The sequence below is a fragment of the Acipenser ruthenus genome, chromosome 18, assembly GCF_902713425.1.
Source record: "Acipenser ruthenus chromosome 18, fAciRut3.2 maternal haplotype, whole genome shotgun sequence".
In the NCBI taxonomy this organism is placed as follows: domain Eukaryota; kingdom Metazoa; phylum Chordata; class Actinopteri; order Acipenseriformes; family Acipenseridae; genus Acipenser; species Acipenser ruthenus.
Genome location: NC_081206.1, coordinates 25,915,733 through 25,943,662, shown reverse-complemented (window position 1 = coordinate 25,943,662; position 27,930 = coordinate 25,915,733). Strand labels below are relative to the sequence as shown.

At 37.9% G+C, this 27,930-nt stretch overlaps 3 protein-coding genes across 12 annotated transcripts in view; 1 reads left to right on the top strand and 2 right to left on the bottom strand.

Annotated features, from left to right (window-relative positions):
- The window catches only part of LOC117421130 (tetratricopeptide repeat protein 7B), a 38,397-nt gene extending 34,018 nt beyond the window's left edge, over window positions 1–4,379 (bottom strand). The window contains exons 1-3 of one of the 2 annotated variants that reach the window (XM_058991706.1): window positions 4,145–4,379; window positions 2,438–2,592; window positions 1,263–1,431 (exon numbers count right to left, since the gene is read on the bottom strand). In XM_058991706.1, coding sequence (XP_058847689.1) covers window positions 1,263–1,431; window positions 2,438–2,592; window positions 4,145–4,265 — 445 coding nt within the window. In that variant the 5' untranslated portion in view covers window positions 4,266–4,379. The remainder of the gene's footprint in view (window positions 1–1,262; window positions 1,432–2,437; window positions 2,593–4,144) is intronic. The other variant, XM_058991705.1, reaches the window with a different exon arrangement.
- A 1,617-nt stretch (window positions 4,380–5,996) lies between these two features.
- Window positions 5,997–11,635, bottom strand: LOC117422018 (breast cancer metastasis-suppressor 1-like protein-A). Its single transcript, XM_034036615.3, has 10 exons — window positions 11,268–11,635; window positions 10,394–10,484; window positions 9,904–10,031; window positions 9,657–9,736; window positions 9,358–9,454; window positions 8,874–8,963; window positions 8,700–8,764; window positions 8,527–8,566; window positions 8,155–8,281; window positions 5,997–8,044 (listed from the first exon to the last, which is right to left on the bottom strand). The coding sequence occupies exons 1-10, from the start codon at window positions 11,401–11,403 to the stop codon at window positions 7,927–7,929; spliced, it is 972 nt and encodes a 323-aa protein (XP_033892506.1). The 5' UTR covers window positions 11,404–11,635; the 3' UTR covers window positions 5,997–7,926.
- Window positions 11,636–12,465: 830 nt separating this feature from the next.
- Window positions 12,466–27,930, top strand: part of LOC117418071 (ral GTPase-activating protein subunit alpha-1) — a 48,361-nt gene continuing 32,896 nt past the window's right edge. For 4 of the 9 annotated variants that reach the window (XM_058991695.1, XM_058991697.1, XM_058991698.1 and 1 more), the window contains exons 1-18: window positions 12,466–13,028; window positions 15,682–15,792; window positions 16,567–16,616; window positions 17,058–17,115; window positions 17,838–17,881; window positions 18,325–18,502; window positions 19,073–19,188; window positions 19,820–19,958; window positions 20,055–20,263; window positions 20,347–20,583; window positions 20,705–20,893; window positions 21,032–21,172; window positions 21,504–21,652; window positions 21,821–21,944; window positions 22,163–22,400; window positions 22,549–22,710; window positions 23,616–23,756; window positions 25,108–26,604. In XM_058991695.1, coding sequence (XP_058847678.1) covers window positions 12,923–13,028; window positions 15,682–15,792; window positions 16,567–16,616; window positions 17,058–17,115; window positions 17,838–17,881; window positions 18,325–18,502; window positions 19,073–19,188; window positions 19,820–19,958; window positions 20,055–20,263; window positions 20,347–20,583; window positions 20,705–20,893; window positions 21,032–21,172; window positions 21,504–21,652; window positions 21,821–21,944; window positions 22,163–22,400; window positions 22,549–22,710; window positions 23,616–23,756; window positions 25,108–26,604 — 3,889 coding nt within the window. In that variant the 5' untranslated portion in view covers window positions 12,466–12,922. The remainder of the gene's footprint in view (window positions 13,029–15,681; window positions 15,793–16,566; window positions 16,617–17,057; window positions 17,116–17,837; window positions 17,882–18,324; window positions 18,503–19,072; window positions 19,189–19,819; window positions 19,959–20,054; window positions 20,264–20,346; window positions 20,584–20,704; window positions 20,894–21,031; window positions 21,173–21,503; window positions 21,653–21,820; window positions 21,945–22,162; window positions 22,401–22,548; window positions 22,711–23,615; window positions 23,757–25,107; window positions 26,605–27,930) is intronic. The other 5 variants (XM_058991703.1, XM_058991704.1, XM_058991696.1 and 2 more) reach the window with 4 other exon arrangements.

The following is a 27,930-nucleotide window of genomic DNA, read 5'->3' as shown; positions in this document are numbered from 1 at the left end:
TTCAAATTCAATTTTTTTAAAGGCTATCTGCAACAACAGAAGAAATGTTCTCTTGCAGATGAGTCATTCGAGAATATTAGTGTTTCAATCCTAAGAAATGGCCTGGGGAGAGCCACAGTCATTTTAATGTTAATTGATGTAAATATGAGTCATGCTTCTGAGAAAACAGCTAAAATATGAATGGGGTCCTGTAACAGGGCGAGCAGCCCTGTGTATTGTTTATTTATTTTTAGATCGGGGTCTCCCCCTCCGCCCCTGTGCAGATTGTTTTGTATTGTTTATTTATTTTTATTGTATTTAAATGTATGTCGGCGAGCGCTGCGGGATTTATTATTTATGTATTTAGGACGGCGTAGCCGAATGTCTGTTATTATTTAGTAGCGTGGATGGGAAGCCCCATCCACGCAGTATTTAAAAACTCGTGCAGAAGGTGGCCATCTCCCGAATTAATTAAGTGATTTAATTTGTTGCTAATCGGGAGATGGTCACCTGTTATAAAAAGCCTGCAGCTCTCTAGCTCGAGGTGGGTGTTGTAGGTGCGGAGAGAGCGAGACGGAGATTGAAAACGAAAAACGAAACTAAAAGAAAATAACATAGGAACAGTAAAGGCAATCTGCCCAGCCTGACCTGTGTTTGATTTATTTTGTGTCCGTGATTTGTTTTTGTTTAAACCTTTTATTTTCGCTCTGTGAGCAAGTGTTTGTGTTTAAATATTTTATTTATTTTTGGATTATTTAAATAAAACGGCGCAAGCCTTTTGAACTGCAGTACTTTCCCGGTGTCAGTATTTTTGTTCCTGCTTCTGCCTGACGTCAGACCACTTGTCATCCCTGTCACACGTCCATATTGTTATCTTTTCTTTCCTGGACATACAGAATTAAAACACCATGTGTTCCACTGACTTAACAGTGTGTATATATATATATATATATATATTTTTTTTTTTACTAAATCCTGTGCAGTTGAATTTAATGTATATAGCCAGAATTGAGATTCGCAAAAATGTAACTGCAGTATGTGCTAACCACCTGCTCAAGGTTCATACAAGGTTTCCAAAGGGGATACAACCTACAATAATAACTACATTAATTTGAGTTTAGCTGGTGGGTCCCTAATCAGGGTTTTCAAATACTTAATTGACTTCATGGTTAATAGAAAGCGGTGTTGTTTGCTTCATACAGTTCTCAGTTGAGTTTACTAATCAAAGGTACTGCGTATTGAGGAGCATGTCTCTATGAGGTATCTCAGTGCCCATTACTCACCTTTTGTTGCGTATGCTTCAGCGATCATTGACAACCTATAAACAGGGATGCCAACCAGCTGCAGATCATCAAGGCCAACTTTGAAGTAATTGCTGAGAGCCTCCCTGTAATTGCCTTCCACATAGTTCAACTTGGCCATTAATAAACTGGCCTCTTGCATGTACTCAGACTTTAAAGAGAGAAAAGTAGTACAGTGTCAATTCTTTGTCATAACATGAGTTCCACTTCTGTGCTAGTTGACCCAAAGAATGGGAATAACAGCCATGGGAAATGTAACATCACTCCTAATGACCTGCAGAAGGTTGTCAGAACAAAAAATATCCTGCCAACAGGCCAGAAGTGACAAAGCTCTATCAAATCTATATGGCAGACCAGAAACCTTGTCATATTTTCTAAAAACACATTTACGTTAACGTCAACTGCTATGGGATTTGTAATGCCAGCTCAGTGATGGATATAAGGGTACTGCAGTGGCATTAAAAAAAAAAAAAGAGAAGTGATGATCACTTATCACAACCTATCATAGTAATACCATGTCAAAGCAAAGGGGAAGTGTAATGTCAGCTTAAAACTGGCAGTGTACAGACTAATGCTGATCTCCAGTTGGGCACAGAGAATACCAAGTAGCCCAATGGCTTTTTATGACAACCTTAAAAGTTAAAATATTGATGGTTCAGAGATTTCAATTCCACATTGGTAGTCTCTCTGCCAACAAAATGTCTCATGCTAAACTCTAGTAAACATCTGACATTCTTAGACATTAATTAAAAGTCTTGATTTGTCAATTGTCCAAATTAATTTCTCTGCTCTATAATCACGATTAAACGTGCTTGATTGGGCATATTTTACAGAAAAAATAGTAGTCTTCACAAAGAAACCCCACAGCATTCAAGGTAATTATAACCTGTCACAAGAAAAACAGACAACTGGCATTCTGTAGGGGCCCTCTGAAGTCTGCCACTTCTAACAGGTTTTAAGACAAAACTTCTAATTTAGTAAATAACATGCTGTATAAGCAGTTATATTTAACAAATATTTGGGTAAATACATTTTCACAAATTATGATTTCACGCAGAGGTGCTGGCAATAAAGGCAGTTGTATTATTTACAAGGGAAAAATAATATAGTTTAACCTTTGTCATCCTATTATGCAAATACAAGTGGATAAGTTTTACCTTTAGATTTCCTCTGTCAAGAGCTGCTGTCAGGTGTTTCCTGACTTCAACCAGCTTTGGCTTGGCTCCGCGAGGGCTCGCTCCCTGTTTGATAGGGTTCTCTTTGAGGTACTGCTGAAGCTTGGCTTCCCCCAGTAATAGCTCAGCCAAATCATCTGCAAAATGAATGCAAGTCCATTAATAATAAAGGTAGAACATTCCATCAATAAGCTTGTGCTTTGGAAAAAGCAAACATGTTAGCAGCATACATCCCCAGCTGAATTTAAAATGACACCATTGGTAACGAAATTGTACTGGAGATGATCAATATACAGTACATAGTATGCATGTAAAAAAGTAAGTGTGTAACCCGTGCTAAATGTTTCTTTTACCAATTTTATGATCAGTACTAATTATACCTAATGCTGCTTTAGGTAAGGAACTCCAAGACTAATGCTATTCGGGGGTCTGTGAAACCAGCTGTAAGTATGATGGACTGACAGCCACTAGGCTATATCCCCATCACCAGGGACGTACTTCTTGAAGTTTACAGGTCATTTCATTGATCTCTAGTAGTCTTAATGTCACATGCAGAGGTAAGGTATCCCCTGAAGTGACTGGAGTTAATTCACCAGTTATATTTCTTACTCTACTTCTGGCTTCAAATAAAGATTCTGGGTATGTGGGATGTGAATTTCTATCTCATTAACAGTGAAGACATAATTTATATTTTGTTAGATTTATGTAGCATTTAATAATTATATTTCAGTGAAAAAACTGCTGAACTCTGGAAATGTAGGGACATGCTGGAGGAAATTCCAGGTTTCCTGCAGGACAGACCACATACTTCAGTGTGATATATTGTAATGGTGTTCAGGACAGCACTTCAGACCAGGCACACTCAGTTATATTGATTAAATAAAGTGAGTTATATTGAAAAAAAAAAAAAATCTAGATTTCAACTCCTGAGATGCAAGTAATCCTGTTTTCAAGGACAGGGCTGGTACAGCCTTGTATAAGAGGCCTGTGTTAATTTGCACAGTTTAATGGTTCACACAACAGTACTAAGTATGTGATATTATACTCTTTCGCAAACCCATGCAGTACTTACCTTATGGTCTCTGACTATTAATTATGACTGCATAATACTAGCCCATTAAAGTCAGTGGTATCATGCATTAAAAATACAAACTGCTGGGAGTTATTTAAAACGTATCCCTTTATTCCTAAACACTCACTTTGACCAAGGAAATGTCTCCACTAGCATCTGACAGTGTCACTATACATAGTGCAGTAATAACAGTCACTTGAAAAACGAATACTGCTGGCCCAGCCTACTTTTCCTCATTAATCTCGCTTCGGGAACTCCAAGTTACCCCAAGTAAATTGTGAATAACATTAACTGATTGACGGGTATCCAGACAAATCTTTAAAGGGTTTAATTCTAAACAACGCTGTAACCAGCAAAAAAAAATTAAAAGTAAAGATGACTAAATGAACTGTAAACAAACTACAGTATTTATCTTTATATTACAAATAGAACATTTACGTTTTGTGACAATTCACCGTCTGTCTAAATACCCTGAACTCTCAGGCACTTATATTCATAACAAGTATCCCTCCAATTCATCCATCTACTTTGCAACGATTCTATCAGAATAACCCCAGGCTTTTGGTTGCACAGCAGGCCCTGTATTTATAGATCATAATATATTTGCAGCTTCCTACCGTTTGCGATTAGTTTGACAGACAGCTGTCTAATAAGCTCTGGGATTCTGTCCCATTGACCCTCAGAGCGGCACCGCTCGATCTCTGTCTCCAACCGTGACCCCGACTTCTTCGCTGTCATCTTCCCGAAAAACAGAGTCCGGGAATTAGAGACCACAACAAACTGGGTAGGCAGCTTCTGCGGCAAGACAGAGCAGAAGGAAGGGAAATAGCGACATCTAGTGGAGAAGAAAAAAAATCTCATCCTGACCGCTAGTAACTCGATACTGTACGCCTTTGAAATGATGGGTATAAGTCTTTTTATTGTGACTATTAAATTGGGTTTGCTGAATTAAACAAAAGTTATATTGTAAATATTCATGATAAAAAATAAAGCAGCAACACGGAAATGATTTACTTTTTTAAATAAATCAGTATATTGTTTATCTGTAACTAGCGTACAAAGTCTGAAAAAAATCTCACTTTTATTAACAATATAAATACCCGTATATAAGGTACCTTTTCCATGTGGCTTATTGGGTTACATACATTTTTGTAATGTGTGAAGTGCCTTTTGACCTCCAGCTGAGGGCTCCCGAGGTGTTTATTACTTCTACAAGCAAAACACTACAGCACAAATGCAAACATCCCTGGACCCAGCACAAGCAACACTATGTTTCAACTGATTGCACACAGTACCAGAATCAACTATGCAATCCAGAGTGTCGATGAATTTCAAGAGAAACGTGTCTTGATTGGACCTGGGCTTCCTAGCTGTACTACAGGATGTGCTTTCAAATATAGATGTGTTGCATTAGGATCCCACCTCAAACGAGTTAAGCTGGAGTCTGGATCTAATGAGTTTCAGTATGTTTAGTTGTTACCCAAAACACCACCACATGGGTATATATGTTGCGTTCACTGCTAAGGATTAATCATTTTAATTACTATTATATTTATTTTGAATGCATCTGGGGAAGCACAACACAACATGTTCGCTTTCAGTTTTACATTTCTACATGTCATGACGTTACATGCCAATTACCTGTGTGAGCAATGACATGAGATTTTATATAGCATAGTTTTAAATTGCTCTCCTACTCATCAAACGAGTCTTCAATCAGTTGGAATAATAACAAAATACACGTTTTGCAGTGTTCTGAAAATGCATCATCGTGTTTTTTAAGTAGAATTTAATTTTTTGGATTGGTTTGAAAAGCTAGTGGCATGAATAACTTTTAAACTACAGCTTTCTTGAAGACCACCTGTTTAATAGGACCATCTCTCTACAGCCACCACTGATGAATCCCCATGTTAAATCTTTGGATATAGAAAAACACTTAGACAGGCTCTCGAGTGGTCGCTATTAGCAACGTTCTTGTATTTAGCTCTCACTGGCTGAACTTATTCTGTGGCTGATGCACAAGACAAATTATCAGCGTGTTAAACTTTAGTAATGTTCATATACTGGTAGTCCATCACAATATGTGCTCTGCATTTACCAAGTTGGGCTGATCAAAACCTGGATGGCTTTCTAAAAATATGGAACAAGCCATCGAGACTATATTACATGTTTATTTTGAGTACTTATGTGATTGCATATTTTGTCGATACACACTTTGTGTCTCATGTCTAGAAGGATTCTTCACTACAAATCACCGTAAGAGCAGAGTTGTGCAGCAGATGGATAAAACCACTGCTTCAGTACTGGAAAGCTTGATTAAAAAAGTAGCCCAAACTCAAAACTAGTTTGTTACATTGCCAGGTCTGGAAGATCATTATGTAAAAAAATGGCTAATTCAACCTTTTAACTTGAAATCTAGAATGGAGGCATTGTAACACTAGAATGCATAACAAAAATAACAGTGGGTAATGAATGGTGAACATGAGCTTGCTTTTAATTAGACAGCATCCTTGAATGGCAGCACATTATTTATTGTATGTACAAATTCATAGCATGATGCAAGTATGGTCTTATAACACAATAGTCTACTGTTAACAATCATCTTCCTGCAAGTCATTCAATATTGTCCATCTGGAACAATACATTGCTGCATATTGTTATAATTTTCCATTCTAAAATCTTTAACACAACATAACTACAATAGTTATTTATCAACATTAAAAATAAACACGCTTTTGTTTTATCCCTTTTATATTTAATTCTACTGTACTTTTCAGTTTACAGTACATAAGAAATACAGTATACACTTGTATTTGGAGAGCTGTTGCTTCGTATTTTAAACGAAGCATATTACACTGAAAATAATTACATATAATAGTCACTATTTAATTATGCATAAACTAAATATGTATTTACGAGATGTTAAGCCCTCCCCGTAACAAGAAGGCAGTACAAAAGCAATATATTTACACACCGTCAGCACTGTTTTGTGGACAGCAGCAATGTAATCTGGCAATTCTTATTCCACAAAACTGCCATTCTGAGGAGTCTTCTTCAGAGGTAGGCTTATACTGCAGGTTTTTAGTGGAACTTGCTTCCATTAACACTGGGATTGAATGTGTCTCCAATGTCATATCTAATTATATATTTATTTTGTAACATCAAATTTTAGACAGACATTATTTAAATGCAAACCTTCAGTAAACTTAAATGGAATTTGTCAGATTTTCCTCTTTACTTTCTCAAATTGCAGCACAGGAATAGTCACCTCTACCTTCATGAAAATATAGAAACACTACATGAAATCCTAATTGTTTATCTAACACAGTAATATATATATATTTGTCTGTAGAAAAAACACTGATCATCATGACTTCCTTCCTGTAGGTGAATAGTGGCAGGAAAAAAAGAAAAATACTCATGTGAAACCATGATAGCAGCAGTAATCAATGAGGTAAATAGAGCAACAGTTCCTGGTGAGGTGGTTAAATCTCGGTGCTCTGCAGTGAGGAGAGTGGGTTACTGGGGGCAGCAGGGCCCATATTCACACCTGGTGAAGCAGTCAGAGACAAGGTTTTGGCAGGAATCATATCAGCAGAGAACTGTCACAAAGGTGACTAAAGCTTTATTTCCACCAATAACCGTTAAGTGCTCAAATGCATGCCAGACCACTCTCCTCCTTAAGGCACCATTCTCATTTAACCCACCATTAAACATGGTTCCATCTACAATGTAAAACACAAAGATCAGCAGAGCCATGAACAATGGATTCCAGTACAGTGTTGGGTAGTAGAAACAAAGCTAAAGTGCTCAGGTACGTCCTTAACAACCATTCCCAAAACTTTAAAATAAGCATTAACTTCTACCCAATTAACCTTTTAAAATGATATAAATTGGCTAAGCCTGCAGAGTAATATACATCAGCTATTATCATATCGGCTTACGATCGAGGCTGTTTTATATACCCATGTTCAAAAGGACAAAATGCGGATATTTGTTCCTGTTTGGAGCCCTGTGTGGTATCCATCTTAAACCTGTTGACAACCCTTTCCAAAACGCTGCATGGTCGTGAAAATACCGCTCTGGAATTCTTTCAGCACCCAGATTAAACTGATCACTACTATTGGCAGCACCTCTGATTTCCTCCAGGGAGGGGGAAAGACGGCAAGTCACAAAAATAAAAAAAAAGAACAAAAACACTTTAAATGCAATTATCCATGGCACCTGGAGTAACAGTATATACAATATACACAGTATACATTATGGAGAACAAAAAATCTACTAGCTTTAAGCAATGAAAAGAATTGAGACCTAGATATATATATATATAAAAAATGTGCGATACATTTTATGGCACCAGTTTATACTCCTTAGAATTACGTGACGGAAAAAAGGACGACTAGGAGTGTTTTATGGTGTATTTTCCTTTCTGAAGCTGGGAAATATATAGCTTAGACTTGCTGCCATCCAGTCTTTTGAACCAGACTTCATCGTGATTTATGGTGGTTATTATGGCACTGCATAAAAAAAAAAAAAAACAATTAGAAACATGATTTAATATGAATGCTCAGGGCTTGCAGATGCAAAAATGTACATCATGAAATACCAACTGCCTGGATCATCTTACCTTGTAGGATATTCATCTTTCTTGTCAATGCATATCGTTTGCCCACGGCTGTACCACTCTCCATCATAAAATAACCTCCCCTCTTCTGATCGGGCACTGTGCTGATGTTTTTCACCTTTTGTAGAAGCTGGAAGAGGAAATGTTCAGAGTTTGAAATGCAAGCCTGTTAAACTGTGGTGATAATGGGCCCCATTTATCTTTTAGGCAATTATTTTGTTGGACATTTTTGTGAATAGGTGTTCCCAGGTATAATAATAATATATGTCTTATTAGTATAAATTCACAGCTGTTTCAGCTTCAGGTGAATTATGTTTAACCATAAAACATACTAACAAAACATGGAAGCAAATATAAAACATGTTTGATCCTTACTTTCTGGTTTTACTCTGTGGGGTCCCAATGTAGCCATGGCCTGGGGAAAAAAATAAAACCTGTACTGAAGAAACATGTATTCCTTCTGCAGGGGTGAAGCTTTATATACAATTATACTTGAAAGGGCTGCATTGTTTGTTTTTTTAAATAAGCACGATTGGGATCATAAATACCTTTCTAATCGCGGTCCAGTCTTCAAGTATATCAAGATCTTGCAGCATGTAAACTATATATGGTCGTGAGAAAGTTATGGAAACTACAATGAAAAAGAATACACAGAAACAAAGTAACAAAACCATTTGTTGGCAAATCCATAATTCCAAGATTTCTCAAGCTCAAAAGGATATCTGACACAACAATTGGCTTCTTCTTTTTATCAGGGCTAAAGGGATCCTTTTTCTTGTTCTTCCTTGACTGGATTTCATCATTCCATAATTCTAAAGGAAATAAAATACAATATAAACAGCAGTTTAAAGGAGATCTGTTCAGCTGTTTCAGACATATTGTTACCACAAACAAAACCAACAAGTTGGCTGACACTTTGCAAAAACTTTTTACTATATTTTGGAAATACAATGTAGGGCACTTTAATAGAAGCTCAATATACTATGAAAATCTTAAAGCACACACTATGGTAATACTTACCAAGTTTTAGTTGAAGTGAATAATAATTTATGACTGATCTTTATCTTTCACCAACACGGATTATGTAATTGCTAACAGAATCAAAGTTGTTTCTTGCCAAGTTAAATGAATGCTTCCCTTTCCTTGCCTGTGTAATCTACCCACTACAAATACAACCACATCTTAGCATCCTGAAATCAGCCTTACCTGAAGTGATGTCTATATTGTGCCTATCTTCTTCAAGTCTTCTGATTTTCTCTTCCAGTTCGCTTTGAACAGTGTCGAATAAAAGCAATTTTTCACTCTTGGGAAAGAAGAAGGACATAATGAGAAGGATCCGAATGATGTCTGGCACACATGCATAAGAAGCTAGCCTGCTCCGTTACACCAAGGAATAGAAAATATAACCAGGATGAGCACAGATTCTGGAACATTTATAAAAATAAAAATAAATAAAAAACACACACACATTCTTGTGAACAGGGTTCAAAGGCCAGGGTACTCACCTCCCAGTGCTGGAAAGCTGCTTGAATTTCACAGTCATACTTGTTCTTCACAGATTCTAAAGAAAGCTCTCTATAGATCCCTGTGGACAAAACACAATAATGCAGGGGATTTGTGAAAAAAAGAACACTTGACTATTCCTCAGAAGAGCATTGTGAAGGATCGGCAATAGAGAATTACAAAATAAATAAGACACAAGCACTCATTGCTGCATATTTCTTAAACATCTTGCATGGAAACGCTGCTTACCTGCCACTTTACTTCTAATCTGCATGTTGTCCTGTAGAGTGGCCAATGGCTCCAGGTATTCTTGTGCTTTTCCAGCAATTACTTCTTGTAACTTGGCATCCACCTGACTGAGTCGTTCCTTATAAAGCCTAACCAAAAAAAAAAGGGAATTCAGGTTGACCAGCTATCATGCGTTTGAATGTGTACACATATTCCAGCCAAAATGTATGACTTAAAAATAAACCAAACATTAAAAGAAAGCTGGCACGTGTGTTGCAGGCAAGTTTCTCTCTCGCACTGACGATGCAAAAAGCTTATGTGGAGAACTAACTAGAAGCATGTTGTAGGGTCTTTAAGCAGAGAAAACATTGCTATAAGGCATGCTAAACATAAAACATTTCAAAATACGTTTTAAAGATGTAATAAAAACTGAAACCAAAACATGAATGTTACCTAGGTGGACATTTTAATATGGTACACTATTTATTCTGCTTTTAATAATAGGACTTACTGGTCTTTCAGATCTGTAAACTGTTTCTCTAGGTTAGTCATTTCGTCTAAGCATTCAACTCTTCTCCTTTCGCAGTCTTCATCATCCATCTCTGAATAAAAAGGTGTTTAAAAACAACATTTAAAGCTAGTTGTGACAGTCACGGTCAGTTAAGTAATTTCAAATTATTTGTAAATGTATTATAAATCACTGCAGTACAGAATATACAATTAAACCTCACCCCACAAAGTTGCCTTATGCAAAACAATCCATTGTGCCAATTTATGCATACGTATTCATGTTTTGCTTAGCGGGAACTTTACAGTTTGTTTGCAATTTCTAACTTTTAACAGGATCAGCTGGCTAGAGAATGCATTAAAAAAAAAAAAAAAACGAGTTATTTTTCAGCAACACGGCGGGGCATTCTCGTTCTCTAGCAATTGTTCCATTTTCTAACATACTGTTGTCAATTTAAATGTGTTTGTTTTCCATTCAGCTCTACGATCTAGTATTCGTAAGTAAAAAAGGGTCTGTTCCGTATTTCAGACCCACTCAATCAGGTCACCCAACTAGACAAATAAAATGGGCTTATAACATAGGGTGACCAAAAAAATAATACACACCTTATCGTACCTATTTTAAAGCACATTGTAATGAACGTATGTGTTATAATAGTAATACATTGTTTACAATCCTGTTTTATGACAGTGTTAGCAATTTACCGCAACGGCGCTGTCGCAAAATACAAAAAAAAAACAAAAAAACACAGCTTGCATCCTCGTGCCTTCTAAGAATTCGCAATGAAATACAGAATTACCCAAAAAATAACGTGAACACGAATGTGCTATAACTAAAGAAACAGATTTTAAAATGAAAATATTTCAAGTACCCCCACCTGAACTGTCTCCATCTTCCGAAACTGAAGAGCTCTCTGTGTCCTCTTCGTCGGAGCTGCTGCCGTCGTGCTCCGGGTAATCGACCTCCATTTCTTCATGGTTACTCTCCTTCTTCTCCCTCGAATGCACCGGCATTGTATATCTGTTAACTTTTCTTAAACGGCTGAGAGATCCCAAATGTACCAATTCTCCTATTTTTTAACAAGTTGAATGCAAAGCTCGGTAACAACCTAACCAGAATCTTTACAGTTTCGTGGGGGCGGTTATGGGCAGTTATTTTAGCCAATCGCGTGCATTAGAAGGAGAAACATGATGACCTAGTCCAATCGAGTTTAAGAGGGGTGGGATTTGAGGCATACCATGGATGGTTGACTCGCGCTATTTTCCACTCTTAGTTTTCTGGGAGTTGAAGTTCACAGGTGTTTTGTCCAAAAGGAAAGTATACGGAATGGGAGATGGTTGAAAATATATGTCCCAAAATGCTATGCGCTTTTTTGGCACGTTTCTCTTTTTTCAGTTTACAAACATAAAGCGTCTGGCAGCCTATAGTAATCAATTGACTATGAAAAGATACTTATAAGTAATTTGATCCATGAAGTTAAGCGCGTTCTTAAGTCGATTTTTTTTTTGATTGGCAGTTTAGTTTACCGTTAGAAAATGTTTTGCATGCCAAGTAATTTATGTTTTTATAATAAGAAAACAAAACTGCTACCTTCTGAACATGTTGGATTTCGAGTGTTTAGCTTTTTATATACATAGATAACTTTGTAACTTTGCTGACTAAATAACATTTGTATTGTGGTGTGGTATTTTATCGACAGTTAAAAAAAATATACATGAAAAATTAATATGAACGACAATCAACTGATTTGTTTTTACTTAGAGACGTATAACGGTACGCTGTAATCACATCCACGTCCAAGTCAATACGCAATACGCCTCTGATGCTAGCCTATAGTGTTGTGGCTTTTTCAGGAATCATTCCTTCCCCTTAAAATAGGCCTGTTCAGTTGTAAACAGGTAAAATGTGCCCTGTAATCCTTCCACGTTAAATTTGATTAAGTGTCACAGTTGTGTTTAGATGGCAACTATCACTGAAGATTGCAGAAAAAAAAAACCCCATCAAAATAATATACTAATAATTGTGGGTCCTGACAAAAAAAACCTCAAATTAAGCAAAGGACAGCTTTCTGCCGTTTCCATGACAACTAGATGTCCCACTGTTGCGGAACTAGAACTCATCACAAAAAAGCCCAACAATTATTCTAATGTTGAAAAAATAAAAGTTTAAGGGTTTTATTTGCAAGCAGGAAGAAAAAATTCAACTTTTTTTTTGCAGTAATAGGGGGTGGATTGCTCTGTCTTGATTAGTTTGTTTTCTTGTCTTGAACTCTCCGCCATATTTGAAGACATTTATTCTGTTTGGGAGAAAGGCAGTGTTGTGTGTGAGGTGCGATTCGTGTGAGTTTTTTTCTGCGAAACGCAAAGATTCCCGTTCGTTTTATTTATTTATTTATGTATTTATTTATTGTATATAACATGTAGAGTTATTTGAAACAGTCTCAATTTTAAATGATAACGGTTGCAGATTTATTTTTTAATTTGAAGCTACACAGGGGGTGTACCTTTTCTGGTCCCTCTATTTGCTTTCGGTATGTTTTCTAAAAAAACGCATGGGGACGTTAAGAAATCGACACAGAAAGTGCTGGAGACCAAAAAGGATGTCCTGACTCGCCTCAAACACCTACGAATTGTCATAGGTGAGTTTAAAATGATTTAATTCTTTGATCCTGCTGCTGACATGTGGGTCTTGTTGTTTTGAGACTGCAATTGTTGGAGTTACTCTCCTGAAATTAATTGCTAAGGTACGATTTTCGTAGAGGTCTGGTTTGGCGGTTGCTTGGGTTTATATATTGTTTTACCATTAACGCCCATGCTGTGTATTTACGGGCTCTCGCTGTAATCTGGTGAGAAGAATGTTAACGATAGCTTTTGAGGTAGCCTTTTTGTTTTGAGTTACCGGTAATTATTTATTTACTAAGCAAAACGTTGATTTGCTTTATTTTACCATTCGTCGTGTTTTTTTTGTTTTTTTGCACGACTTTTAAACAATTTGAAAATAGTTTTCTAGTACATTTCATTTGTACAATAGGCTAATTGGTTTATGGGTGTGTCAAATACGTGTGTGGATTATTTCTTTGTTTTTACATTGAAAGCCAGCATGTCAAATACATGTGGATGTGCTTTTACCACAAGCCATACAAGACCAGGAGTTGATCAAACGACAGTATTTACGTAGTCATACCTTGGCAAATATGTATCTGTGTAATGTCAGAGTAATTTACAGAAGCTACACGGTTATAGTCTTCTGCCCATGGAATTGTGCGTAACATTACACCGTGTTAAATGTGTCAACGCTTGTAAACAACTTTTCGTACTAAACATGCTGGACTGTGCGCTTGAATTGTTTATTAAGCAACTTCATCTGAATCACCTAGACTTCCAGCAAAGTACTGATCTAAAAGCAGGGGCCACATAGCTTTGCAGAAGTAGCGTTGCAGTATGTATATCAAAAAGGCAATGTGAGCAGTTTTCCATTCTTAAGAATTTAAGGTGTTCCGATGAATGTCAGTTCACCCAGAACAGTTACTGCACTATACAGTAGCCTGCAGGCATATTTTTATTTATTTTTTTTACCTTTGCCTACAATGCGAATATAAGTGGGAGGTGCAGTGGAATCTGTGCTCAAGCTGTTATTTGAATCCTTGCTACAGGCAAGTTCTTGACTGTGGCTGGGAATATGGTTGAGTATCTTTCTTGTAGGGGATTTTGCACTTTTCTTTGGAATTTGGCCTAGGACTACATGTTAATTTTAGTGACAATATTCTGGAACAGCACATTTTAAAACCTGCCATAATTAAAATTATGCCTATGCACGGTGGTATGTATAATTAATACTAATTTTAAATGCACAGTTTACCAGTTATCCTGACAGAAATCGTTAACACAAATTGGGAAAAGAAAGAAAGCAAATCCGGAATCCAGTTCAGTGATTGTTTTGTATGGATATTGTTGTACTTCTATGAAAAAAGGCTTATTTTCTTACAGAAGTATAATTCTGTATTGGAATTAAAGTCTTAATATTTGTCCTACACTTTTCTTTGATATTAGAATATCTGCAAGAAAATAGTTCAAATGCACAAGTTGCTACTTCAAGATTTCCAGTGACATATGGAATTTAGAACTAGTGTATTCATCATTTAGAGGAAACGCAATCAATTTGAGTGTAATTATAGTGGGCTGTTCCATAACAACTGCTGATATAATTTCCCGAGGTACTGCGATTCTGGTACAGGTGATTTACCCCTCAGGAAATTAGCAGTGGTTACAAGTCCATTTAGTCTTGGTTACGTCCTTTAATAACCATTGTTGAATGCTGCTGTGAGCAAGTATGACTCTTACCTTGCTGCTTGATATTGTGCACTGCAGCTCTTGCAATACAAGCTCATAAAGTCAACAGGAGGTCGTTTTTGTTTTAATTGAGGCATACTGTCAAAATAGAGAGTTTGTAATTAATAGAAATTCTGCTGTACATTGGTATAGACCAGATTGTAGCATTTATGTATCTATATATTAAACATATTATAGTTAGTTTACTGTATTTGTTAATCCATGCCATGAAACTCCTTGTACTGTAATGTTCTAGTAATTTAAGCCTATTATATTTGTCAACTGTATTGTGACCAGTTCCTGAAAGAATTTAACATACAGCCATATCCTAAAATGTTGATACCATGCAGAGTTTTGAATGATTCAATCCTCTGAAATTCCCATATTTGCCCCTTATCTCATTGTGTCTTATGCCATATGCTACTCTGACTGTCAAATCTGAAATCAATAATATTGAAGCATGCTAGATTTTCTTGTACTTTCAGGGTACCAATGTTGATCCAATAAATATTTTTTGGATTTTAAAAACACGGCCCAATTTCATGTCTAGTAGAGTAATTCAGTAGTGTGGTGGTTAGTACTTAACCCAAACAAGAGCTATTCACAGAATTTAAGAGCTGATGAAATGACAAATCTAATCTACATGCTCTGCACAGCAGTGTGTGGTCACGGTTATTGCCAATGCTGACTAGTTTGTAAACTTAATGCAAAGATATCATGACATTTAAGAACAATCAACAATATCAAACTTATTTCAAACTTTATTCTGTTCAGAAAAACAGTTTTTGTGGGGGAAACAAACATTTTTTAAATAACACAAGTTAACCATATGTGAATATGGCCTAATGTAACTGTTACTGCCACACTGTTTGAATCTCTGGCCATATCAACACAAACTATTCTATGAGATTTCTATGGTATGGCCCTTTTTTAGTTTAATGTATGTCTCTTTCCTCCCCACAGAGAATGCTGAATCAGTTGATCTGAAACATTTTTTTGACCAGAATTATTCACACATCTTCTATGTTTTCTTTGAAAATTTTGTGACCATTGAAGTTGGTCTTAAACAGAAAGGTAAGATCTATTTATTTTATTTTTTGCTCATGTTCCCTTATCCAAAATATTGAATGTGTACAAAAACTGTAGTGTTCCAAGTATAAATAACCGGTCTCGAGAATATTGTGCATTTTAGCCATTCAAATTCCCTGTTACCAACATGTGACCGAATGGTGTCTTACTCCTCAAAGTATATTGCATTTCAGCAATTAAGACCCAGTGTAACTCCAGAGATGTCAAATCTGGATTATTCATTAACTTAAATGGAAAATTCTGTTTTGCCTCTAGTTGTCATTTGTGATGCTGCACATCGATTCAGTTTTACGATAGCTCTGGACTCCTGCTCTCATAATTAAATGTTGATAATGAGAAGTAGCCATTGAAGTAGAAAAACGACAGGAAGTATAGTTAGCCATGAATATACATCTCCAATTAAGAGTGAAGAGGAATTGGTTCTTTTGGGAATGATTACATTTGGCATTACTTGTAGTGAGGCTGAAACATGTTCTCCTTATGCCATTAAACATTTTAGTCCACAAATTGAAGGAGCATACTGTACCTCTGTTTCTATCTCTGGTAAAACTCCAATATACTGTATAGGATGTGAAAGTTTCTGCAGGTGCAATCAGCTTGATTTGTATAGTGTCTAGAATGAATCAGCCTTTTCTGGGGACTGAATAAAAAAAAAAAAAAAAAATGAAACCAGATTCACAAGTATAACTTCTGACATTTAACTTTAATGTGCATTTATCAGTGAGGTGTACATTTATATATTTCTTGCATATCTTTCAGGTCATAAATCGCAAAGAGAAGAACTAGATTCTATCCTTTTTATATTTGAGGTAAGATTAAGTTAGGCTTTTTATCTTTTGGCCCAGCTAGCTCTGCAAGCATGCCAGTGAACATTCCAGCTTGTAAGAGCTACTGAGTGGCTGTCTAGGAATGCTTCTCTTGTTGAGCTGGGAGTTGAACCTTTCACTTTGATAAAAACAAATTCCTCAGTCATACAAGCAAGGAACCCTTAAATAGTTTACATTTTATACTGAAGCGTGGCAATGCTGTTTTCACTAACAGCTAGCTACAGTATGTGGATAACAGACCTCCAGAATTATTTTGTTTTTGTCTTGTTAACAATTATGTGCTTATGTCAGATATAATGACATTTCCAGCAGGTGAACACTGGGACAACTCAAGGGTGTACTAATAAAATGCTAAAATCCAAGTAAATCGCCAACATATTTTGTTATTTAAAAGTTAATGGAACTTTTTTTCTTTTTGTTTAGAAAATTTTACAACTTCTCCCTGAAAGAATACAGGGAAGATGGCAGTTCCACAGTATAGGTAACAGTTTCCCTTTTAATGGCATTGTTAACTGAGATTTTATTGTCAAAATTCAAATACACCGGATCTTGAATTCCGCTTTACAATTTAGTAAATGTAATTTAAGGAAAAACTACAAGGCTCATGAAGACTTTAGTCAACGCATTTTAGTGTAGTTTCCTATAGTTGTAACTCATAATTTATGGATGATTTACACATGTTGTGCCTCCCATGCAGTCATCCTGTTTTTCTTCACCTTTCATTTTGTTCTGTAGTTTATGACCTTCAGTCATAAGCTATGTTTAGTCTTATTTAAACAAAGTTTAAACATAATTTATATGATTTATTTCCCCAGTAGGCTTTATGTACGGAGACAGAAATGTGAAAAGGAAATCGCAAGACTACAACTGTGGTCAAATGTTTTGAAAAGCTACTGCCTTTCTCTGACATTGTTATGCTGGGAATGCAGTGTTGTATATTGTAGCTGTAGTTGGTCCTTCTGTTTTCCAAGGTGATCTCTCCTTTTCCTAAGCACCCAGTTCTGTTGCTGTAGGATGCAAAGATCACCAAGAGTAAACCAGAGAGTGCCATGGGCTTGGTGTGAAGTTTTGCTAAGTCTGACCGAGAACTCTGATATGCAATGTGTAGAAAAACAAAAATATATATTTTTTGTTGTTGGGAGGGCAGTTAAAATAAATAAATACATAAATAAAAGTGAATCTTTTTTTTGATGTCTGTTACAGGCCTAATTTTAAAGAAGCTCCTGCACACTGGAAATTCTTTGAAGGTAATGTTTTTCTTTTGATACCGCTATCCTCACTGTATCTAATGAGCTTAGCTCAATTGCTTTTGGAAAGTCTTGATAATACAGTTTGGCAATATTGAATTTTTATGAAGTACAGTAAGCTTGTGAAACCAGACTTCCTGCTCTGTAGTATAGCTTGAGGTTTTGCAGAGATATGATTCAACCCTGTATTGCACCACCCTCCAACTAACGTCTCTCGTCTAGTAGATTGACCACAGGATTTCTAGTTTGATTGTATTATATTTTAGTTTTTTAGTTGAATAAAATAGACATGTAAATGTCTGTAGAGGATTATAGTTAATCTGTTTCAGTCAAGATTGAGACACATTCAAAAAATTAGATGTAAAGCTAAGCCCTGAGCTCACCTGCACAGCTAGAGGAAAAAAAAAAAATGATTGTAAGGATAACCTCGGCTTTGTTTCTAGATCCGCAGAGAGGGGGTTCGTCTCTTTCTCCTGTGGATGCAGGCACTCCAGACTAACTGCAGCAGAGAACAGCTGTGGATGTTTGCTTGTCTGATACCTGGCTTTCCACACCCACACTCCGAACATGGACCTCGAACCCTGGAAAATCTTATCAACCCTCCACTCAGCCTTCAAGAAAGTGAGAACCATTCACACACACCTAACCTTCTCCTACTGTTTTTTTTGGTTTTTTTTTAAACATGTTTTTTACCAGTCCATTTCTTAAATGCATTTACTTCAAATTCAAGGAACGGGGAAATTGTGTAATGCAAAAAGGTTTTGCATTGCAAATGTATAACATTTACAAACCTATTTAAAAATGCTATTACCTGTAGGTACCAATTAAAATGAGTCCTCAACTGAAATAATCATAGAATATGCATCAGGAATTCATGTTTAATAATAGCATCTGTGTCTTGAGTTGAATACAAGGACAAATAATGAATGAGGTCAGTTATTCAGGTGTTTATAGATTCAGGTTTTATATATCCAAAGGTTTTCTACTATACTTTAAAATTACCTCTACTTCCCCTTGTGGAAAGCTAACTAGAACATGTTTTAAAGGCCTATAGTGGGTGAACCATGTTAAGTTTAAGGATGTAATGAAAAACGTAAGAAACATAAGAATTGGAAACCAAGTAATGAGAATGATACATGACTAAGCAAATTTAATTTTGTAACCCTATTTTTTTTCTTTTTTGTTTTTCAGCACAAGTCACTCCAGAAGAGATCACTCCCCTCGTCCCTCCTCAATCAGGAGATAAAGGACAAGAAGATCTTGCAAGCTATTTTTTAGAAGCACTTTTAAAATACATGGTAATCCAGGTATACTTCCGGTTTTACTAATCCTTCTAATACACTTTGTTGCCTTGGCTTGTGTTATTACTAAATGTGACTCAGCTTTCCATCTGCAGAATCTAGCTTTATTTTGTTCTTCTTCTAATAATATAATAATAATACCTAATTGCGGGTGGCTTAACAAACTAAAGCTTTCTGTACTTTTTTTTTTTTTTTTTTTTTTTTTATAACAAACAGTTAATTTATCAGGTGCAAAGCTAAAAAGACACTTTGTACTTATCAAGTTACCCCTGCATCTTCACATAGTAAAACTGTTTCGGCAGTCAAGAGTGCATGCATGGCTAGTTATCTGTCTAAAGCTAATGTCTGAAATAATTTTCAAAATGCTGTCAAGTTTTCTTTTTACATAGAATTGCAGTTTAGTTATCCAGCAATTATGTGGACACACCAGGTTTAAATATATATTCCCAAGGATCAGGACTGAGTGATGCTTTCTCAGTAACCTGTACTGTATCCAGCCCCGGCTCTAATCTGGACTACCCAATGTAACCTTAGATAAAGTAGTCCAGGATTAGTGTTTATCAGGATCTGTGAAACCAGTTGTAAAACTAGCAACAATGCATCAAATTGCACCTTTTTTTCTTTCTTACATTTGCAGGCAAAGAGTTTGCAATGGAAGAACAAAGAAAACCACGAAAAGGGCTTTGCTTTCCTATTTGTAAATTTCAAGAAGTATTATCTTCCTCATATTTTCCCAAATTTTTGCAAGGAGACCAGTTTATATAATCCTATATTAGGTAAGTATTTCGTTGTATTCTGTCTGTGTTGTGACATTCTTCATTTCTCTAGAAAATAATCTAATTCTTTTGCTCCATACATTTTCTTGCATACAGAGGTCCCTCACATGAGACCAAAGCCACACTATGTTATAGTAAAGAGAGACCCAGAGACCAATGAAGCCATCTATTGCACTAAAGAGATGTTCCTGAACGCTCGAGTCATATTCATTCGATGGTTGGTCTCCTTCTGGCTGGAGCCCAAATCAAACACAGGGACTCATATCCCTGGTACTGAAGGAGAAAACGTACCAAAGAACATTCAGGTGAGCATACAAGCCAATGATGCTTTAAAATCTAATCTTTAGAGAATTCCGGATACCACAAGTGAAACATGTTGACATTTCAGAGAGCAGCAGTAGGATTGGCTGCCAGGGAAGATGGTGCCCCCCGACCTGATAATGTAGATGGGAACACGCAGCCAGAGCAATCTCACTCGAACACCAGCACCCTGACAGAAAGGGAGCCAAGTTCTTCCAGCCTTTGCAGTTTAGATGAGGAGCATCTCACAGACATTGAGGTGGTCCGGAAGGTCTTCTGCTCCTCCAGAACCAATGTCAACTTCATGACTGAGATCTTCCGGCAGGTACTATACAGTGAACTGCAAAACCTGTCTGCATCAATGCATTTCAGTATCAACATGGATATGTCAAATCTTACAGAAGACAAACAGTCGTGTCATAACTGCCTTTGTGTTTTCAATACAGGCCTTCCTGCTGCCAATCTGTGAGGCAGCTGCCATGAGAAAGGTGGTGAGGGTTTACCAAGAGTGGATTCAGCAGGAAGACAAACCCATTTTCATGAGGGAACCTGAAGAAGTACAATACTCTCCGGCCACCAGTGTCATCCACCTGGAAACTGCAGGGGAACACATGGTGGAGAAAGACAAGGAGGAGGTAAGTAAAGGCAATGTGAAAGTAGTCACCGGTAGGTGTATTATATATTATACAATGTGCAGTGTATGGCAGTAGTTAAAACTTCTCCATGATCATTTCTTGTCTAAGGAGTTAACAATATGCCTTCGTAATGTGTAGGAAAAAGTTGTAAAGGCACCAGAGCACACACGGACCCCCAGCTGGACAAGAAACTCCTCTTACCAAGATGCCATCAACAAGGTGCCGGAGTCCGAGCTTGTGGAGCATAATGTAGCAGCAGGTGCACAATCCACACTGCAGGTGTGGTTTCAGGCTCTCTCTTTTTTTCTTACATGTTACTTTTCTTTTACATTTCCCACTGTGGCAGTGATCGCACACAACATCACCTTTTATGGTTAGTAATATGAGCTCAAGAATAAAGAGGGTTTTAAAATCAATTTACCTGTAATTTATAGCTTTGGTTCACAGCACCCCTTCTCATTATGCACTTTTCTGTCACTTTGCCTGCCTGCCTGTCTTGTGCTCACATCTTATTTCCCACGGTTAAAGTTTTACAATCATCGTCTGCGTGGATATGCTTTCATGCTCATGTGTAATTTATATTGTGTTATTAAACTTTTACATGTTTCAGGTTTTCATTACCAACTCTTCCAATGTATTTCTTCTGGAACCTGCTAATGATGTTAAATTCCTTCTGGAAGAACACATTGATATGTGTAAGCGTGTCCTCAACATTTATCGCAGCCTGGTTATGCATGAAACAATGGATCAGAAAACATGGTATGTTCTTTAGATTAAATTTTTTTTTAATACAGATACATTTTTTTATATAAACCTATGTTATACAGTTGTGTTCAGAAATACATTTCCTCTGTAAGTCATCTGAAATACTTCCATGCTCCACAGGTCTTTTTGTATAACCATTCATTTTCCTGTTTTGGGTGGTAGGGAGCAAATTCTTTTAGTTTTACTCAGGGTCACAGAGTGTGTGATGAAGAAACCGCCATCAACAGTGCCACATGGAAAAAAGATGATGACCCTTGCAGGACGACTTGCCGGGGCAGTATTTCAGGTATGAATGTTACTTTTAACATTACACTAAACTAATTTAGAGTGTGGTGATATTTGTATGTAATACAAAAATGTGGATCTCTGTTGGTCGTTCCAATTAAGAGAAGATCTATTTGCCATCGGGTTTAATCCTTGTCTTGCATTTAGTTTGTAGGTTTGCCGGTCTATTACACAGTAGAAAGTATGACTACAATTCCTATTGCACCCCATTTGGTTTAGACACTAATCGTAGCCTGGATCAAAGGGAACCTGAATGTGTACATCTCCAGGGAGCTGTGGGATGACTTGCTCACTGTGTTGTCGACGCTGACCTGCTGGGAGGAGCTTGTCACTGAGTGGTCACTGACCATGGAAACCCTGACCAAAGTGTTGGCTAGAAACTTGTACAACCTAGACCTCCATGAACTGCCACTGGACAAACTGAGCGAACAGAAACAAAAGAAGCACAAAGGCAAGGGTAAGAGAAATTTGAATTTTGTAGGATTATACTGGCTGGTTTTGCTGACATTTAGTGTTCATAGAGAGTGATAATACAGAAATACCAAAGGAGAGCTGCTACTGACTAGGCGCTCCAGCAAACTTTTTCTTCTTCCTTCTAAACCTAGGAGGTGGTCATGAGTCTCAGAAGTCATCAGTGGACAAGTCTTTTTCAAAGGGCTGGAGCCGGGATCAGCCTGGACAGGCTATGATGAGACAGCGGAGTGCCACGACTACAGGCTCCCCGGGCACAGAGAAAGCAAGACATTTTATACGGCAGAAAACTGTTGGTAGGTCCCATCACTTAATAATAATAATAATAATAATAATAATAATAATAATAATAAAAAAAAAATTCTGGAGCAGAAGTTTTTCCCATGTGTTCCATATTTTACAAAACAACGCCAGTGCTCGTCTAGTGGTTAGGGCTCTGGACTCTTGACCAGAGGGTTGTGGGTTCAATCCCAGGTGGGGGACACTGCTGCTGTACCCTTGAGCAAGGTACTTTACCTAGATTGCTCCAGTAAAAACCCAACTGTATAACTGGGTAATTGTATGTAAAAATAAAGTCATATCTTGTAACAATTGTAAGTCGCCCTGGATAAGGGTGTCTGCTAAGAAATTAATAATAATAATAATAGTACAGTATTTCATGATAGAATTCAAAAGTCAGATTTTTCCATTTTTATCAGTTTTCCGTAAACTATATGGAAAACTGCAAAGCAGTATGCAATTCAGGATGTTAACGTAACATTATTCAACAGGTTTCAATCCAGCTTTATGAAGTAAAATTAGTTTTCTATAGAGTGACAATGCTGTGTGGTCTAGTGGTTAAAGAAAAGGGCTTTTAACCAGAAGGTCCCCGGTTCAAATCCCACCTCAGCCAGTGACTCATTGTGTGACCCTGAGCAAGTCACTTAATCTCCTTGTGCTCCGTTTTTCGGGTGAGACGTAATTGTAAGTGACTCTGCAGCTGATGCATAGTTCACACACCCTAGTCTCTGTAAGTCGCCTTGGATAAAGGCGTCTGCTAAATAATAACATGAACACAGTTGGCTGTAGCTGCAGTCTTTTTATAAATTGCTTTATATTAATGTACTATTTACCTTCTTTTTATAGTAACAGCTTCCCATTGCTATCACTCTACTATTTCTTTCCTTCCTTCTTTTCTTTTTTATTATTATTTTATTTGAAGCCCTGAGAAGCTGCTCCACTGGCGATAGAATCTTGTCTTCAGCCTTTATACGCAGCGCTAAAAGTGCACCTGTCCTGATCCACCCTCTCCACCCTCTCCTGTCTGATACTGTCCTCGCTCCCTTAGCTGGTGGACTGTCAGGTAGTGCCACCTCTGCTTATTTCTGCACCCCCTTGCTGGCACTCTGTGTTTTTTTTTGTTTTGTTTTTTTTTGCTTGTGAAATTTCTGCAAATGCTCACTCAACCGTAATTATTTTTAACATTTAACTACTAATATTATTAACATGTATTAAGAAAATAAAAAATAGAATGCAAGTCTGTCTAATTTAGTTAATTTATTTTATAATATGTTCATTTTTTTTTTGCTTTTTTCTTATGCAGCATCATCTCTTATGCTCATGGATAGATCTCATTATTTGCCCCCTCCCCCCAAAAAAGTGTACAGTCCTTCCAAAGTTAGGTATAATTTGGTAAGCTCAAATACCGGACGAAAATCACCTTGGCACTAAAGCTCTTACTATATTGGATTCCCTTTCCGACTTCTTTATACACACACTTTTACAACATTTCAAAATGCTTATCTACAATCGGTGTTACCGTCTTGCTAATTTTTTTGTTTGCAAAGGTTTCTTTTGACATCACTTTATTCCCTCTGACAACTGCTTGACAATCAGTTTGTTTTATAAATAAATGCACTGTCACATCCGGTAAAGACTCTCCGTGTGGAGTGTAGGATGCGTCCAATAGCCTGGATGTCGCCGGTTCGAGTCCAGGCTATTCCACTGCCAACCGTGGATGGGAGTTCCCAGGGGGCGGCGCACAATTGGCCAAGCAACGCCCGGGGGGGGGGCTTAGGTCGACCAGGGTGTCCTCGGCTCACCGCGCACCAGCGACCCCTGTAGTCTGGCCGGGTGCCTGAGGGCTGCCTGTAAGCTGCCCAGTGCTGCATTGTCCTTCGACGCTGTAGCTCTGAGGTGGCTGCATGGTGGGCCTGCAGTGTGAAAAAGAAGCGGTCGACTGACAGCACATGCTTCGGAGGACAGCGTGTGTTCGTCTTAGCCGCTCCCAAGTCAGCGCGTGGGTGGTAGCGGTGAGCTGAGCCTAAAAATAATTGGCCATTCCAAATTGGGAGAAAAATGATAAAAATAATTTTTGTTTTGTTTCATGATTTGTTTTCCCTCACCCGTATATAAGAAAGTATCCGTGCTGTACACCTCAAGGAATTAGTTGCTGGTGATGAAAACATTTGCAGAAATGCTGTAACTTATCTGAGGATCGAGAGTGCTTTTAAGAAAAGTGTATTTGACTTCAGTTCACTAAACTGTACACTTTCTTTTGAGGCTCTTAATATGTCATATAATATTTTAACAGTTTTTAAAGACATATACAGTTTTTTGATTTTGTCAATTTTTTGTTTTGTATTTACCTTGGATTCCAAGTTCTGTTTTTCTTCTGTGAGTGCTACAGTTATCTCATGGTTGTGTCTTGTCAGATATCGAGGACCCTCAGGTGGTGCCCCGTGCTCCTCGTATGAGACACTTTTCCCAGAGCGAAGAGACCGCCCCTTCAGAGGTGTTCACCACAGCGGGTGAGGAGCAGCCACTGCCCCGGAGCAGCAGTACGTCTGACATCATGGAGCCCTTCATCGCTGAGCGGGTCAAAGGTGCACTTCCTGTACTTGACAGTCCGTCCCATGGCACTTCCATCTCGCAGAGTTCCTGTGAGGTCTCCACGTGGTCTGTGTCCACTGGGAGTAACGTTGCCGGTGCGAACAGTAGAGAGACCTCACTGGAAGTGGGGGATAGCATCTACGACCACTTGTGTCAGCTGGTAGGCCCTTCGGAGCGACCTCAACCAGCGTTTCTGCAGAGTCAGTCTGTAGATTGCGAGGGAGAGGAGGACTTGCTTTCATCTCTCAGAGAGTATCTGAAGGATAAGGGGGAAGTGAACTTTAGGGTTGAGGGGGAAAGGAAAGCCATGCTTATTGCTCTGAACCAGGTTATGGAAAGCCAAGATTTACAGGTGATGGACAGGTTGGAGTTTGTAGATAAAATAAGCATGTGTAATGAAGGAAACATTGACTGTACAGCAGATCAGCATTTGGAGGACAATGTAGGTTATTCAGGGCAGAATTTTTTTGAAGGCAGAGATCTTGCTAATAAAGATGATCAACACATGTGGGAGGATGTCCTGGAGGCAGAGGGGGAAATGCCCAGTGGTAAAGAGAACCAGAAATGCTTATATAGGCAGGCAGCCACAGAAATAGATTCAAGCTTTGAGGGGGCAGCAGTAGAAAGGGGCAGGAGTGATATGAGTGTCCATTCCAATGAGGAAGCAGCACAGGTCTTGCATGCATACAGGAGGGAATTCATCTCTCAGATAGGTACTGAAGCACCCAGAGCACTGGGCACTACAGCCCTTAACAAGCACACGTCCAGCTTTGCAATTCCCAAACACCGAATAAATCGAATGGCAGACAAGAAACGACACGGCGGCGTCCATGTCAGCTTTAGGCCCTCCACTGAGTCTGTTCAGTTCTATAACCAGCTAGAGACCAAAGAGGCGCCATGGAAGGCCAGGCTTAAGAGACTGAGTGGCTTTAGTGGTGGAAGTAGCAGTGGTGGTGCCGTGGCAGCTGATGTCAGACCCATTGGCTGTAAGCCACATGGTCTTATGTCTGCCAGTAGTGAAAGAGGTAAAGATGCAGCAGGGGGAATCCTATCGGGGGATCAGCTAGAGAAGGAAGGTGCAGTAAGCAGCCATATTAGTCGCAGTTCAGGCAGATCCACAAGGGTGCAGGAAGCAGGGCAGCAGACTCCACAACAGCAGCAGCACGGCCCCCTGGGTGGTGTCTATAAATCTGTTGTACATGCTCTCTCCAAGCCAAAGGCAAGCGTTTCCCCACAGCGGCAGAGCAAAGTGCCAGCAGAGGCGCCACTGAGGGATCTGTACACTCATGTAATGGGCTATTTTGGAAGGAGAGCACCAGGTGAGCACTGAATGGTGTGCTGAGCACAAGTTTAGAGATAAAGCGCCTGTTTTTTTTTGCTGGATGCAAATTTTAAATAAATAAAAAAGCTTACTCCTTTTTTTTATTTCCATTTTGTAGAGCAATCAAAACCAAAGCCCCAAAAAACCCCAGGAAGGCCCCAGCTTTTTGGGATATAATCTCTGCTTTTCCCCTCTGTTGGATGCTGCATGCGCCATTTGATCATCTTATACCCCCCTCCCAGCTTTTCCTCATCCCAGCATAAAACATATTTCTATTTTCACAAAAGAACTCATTTCACCCCCAGTACCTAGGATACCAGTTAGACACTTTGATGCAAACCAAATATGCTGTAAGTAGTCCATTTACAAAGGTAACCTGTGTAAAAGTAAGAATACTGTGGTCAGCTAGTGTCTCATAAATGCAATTCTGTAACTAGAGCTTTAAAAGTAGAGGAGATGATAATTGAGCTTAAAATCACACAGTTGCTATGCTTGATGGTGATTATTAACTTTTTTTTTTGTGGTTTAACTGTAGATTGTATTTTAAGATATTCCAATGCATGTCTTTAGGAGTCCAGCTTGTCCAGTCCAGTCCAGTACAAGGCTAATTGATTGAGATTTGTGTGATATATACCCATGAGATATAGAATACTGATTTTTACACCTTGATGCCTATGTTGGTTAATTTATTATAGATAACATGTAAAACACACTGCTTATCCGAGATAGAATTCAAACTTCACATATTTGAATTCACTTTTTGTAGTTCATGCCACCAGAGGGCAGTCTTGTTTTAAAAAAGGAAAATTTTGAGAAGGTATGAGGTTTGTCAACACAGGTTCTGTAATGGAAGGCAGGTGCCAACAGCCCAGCATATTTTAATTTAGAAAATAAGCTAGATACTTGATGTATATTGTGTTTCTAAGACTTATTTTGCAAGGTTACAGTAATCTCCTGATATAAAAGTCTTGGTATGTCCTTTTGGACTTTGAAGGACCTGAAATAGTTTTTTAGGCAGATTTGTAAATAGTGTAAAAAGTCTTCCATAAAAAACGCCTCTTCTGTCACTGAATACTGTAATGGCTGTGTTTTAGGAGAAGGTTCAAGTAGCGTTGGTTGCATGTTTCACATGCACTTTCGGTGGGGGAAAAGGGTCTGTTTAGGCTGTGCAAAACTGCTAACTCCTGCTTTGGGATGAAGACTTGTTAAAAAAATAATCTAACAATAGATGCCAAAGTTTTCTTTTAACTTCTACAAATTTACTAATGCTTACTCTTGTTCTGTTTAATGCAAGATATTTTATCTTTTGGGACTGCATGCTTTG

What these genes read in the sequence shown, in the direction of transcription:
- LOC117422018 (XM_034036615.3), bottom strand. Translation starts at nt 11,403, where the DNA reads ATGCCGGTGCATTCGAGGGAGAAGAAGGAGAGTAACCATGAAGAAATG. An exon ending in GATTAGAAGTAAAGTGGCAG is followed by an intron (nt 9,737 to 9,903) that starts GTAAGCAGCGTT and finishes TTTTGTCCACAG; the next exon opens with GGATCTATAGAGAGCTTTCT. An exon ending in CAGCTTTCCAGCACTGGGAG is followed by an intron (nt 9,455 to 9,656) that starts GTGAGTACCCTG and finishes TTCTTTCCCAAG; the next exon opens with AGTGAAAAATTGCTTTTATT.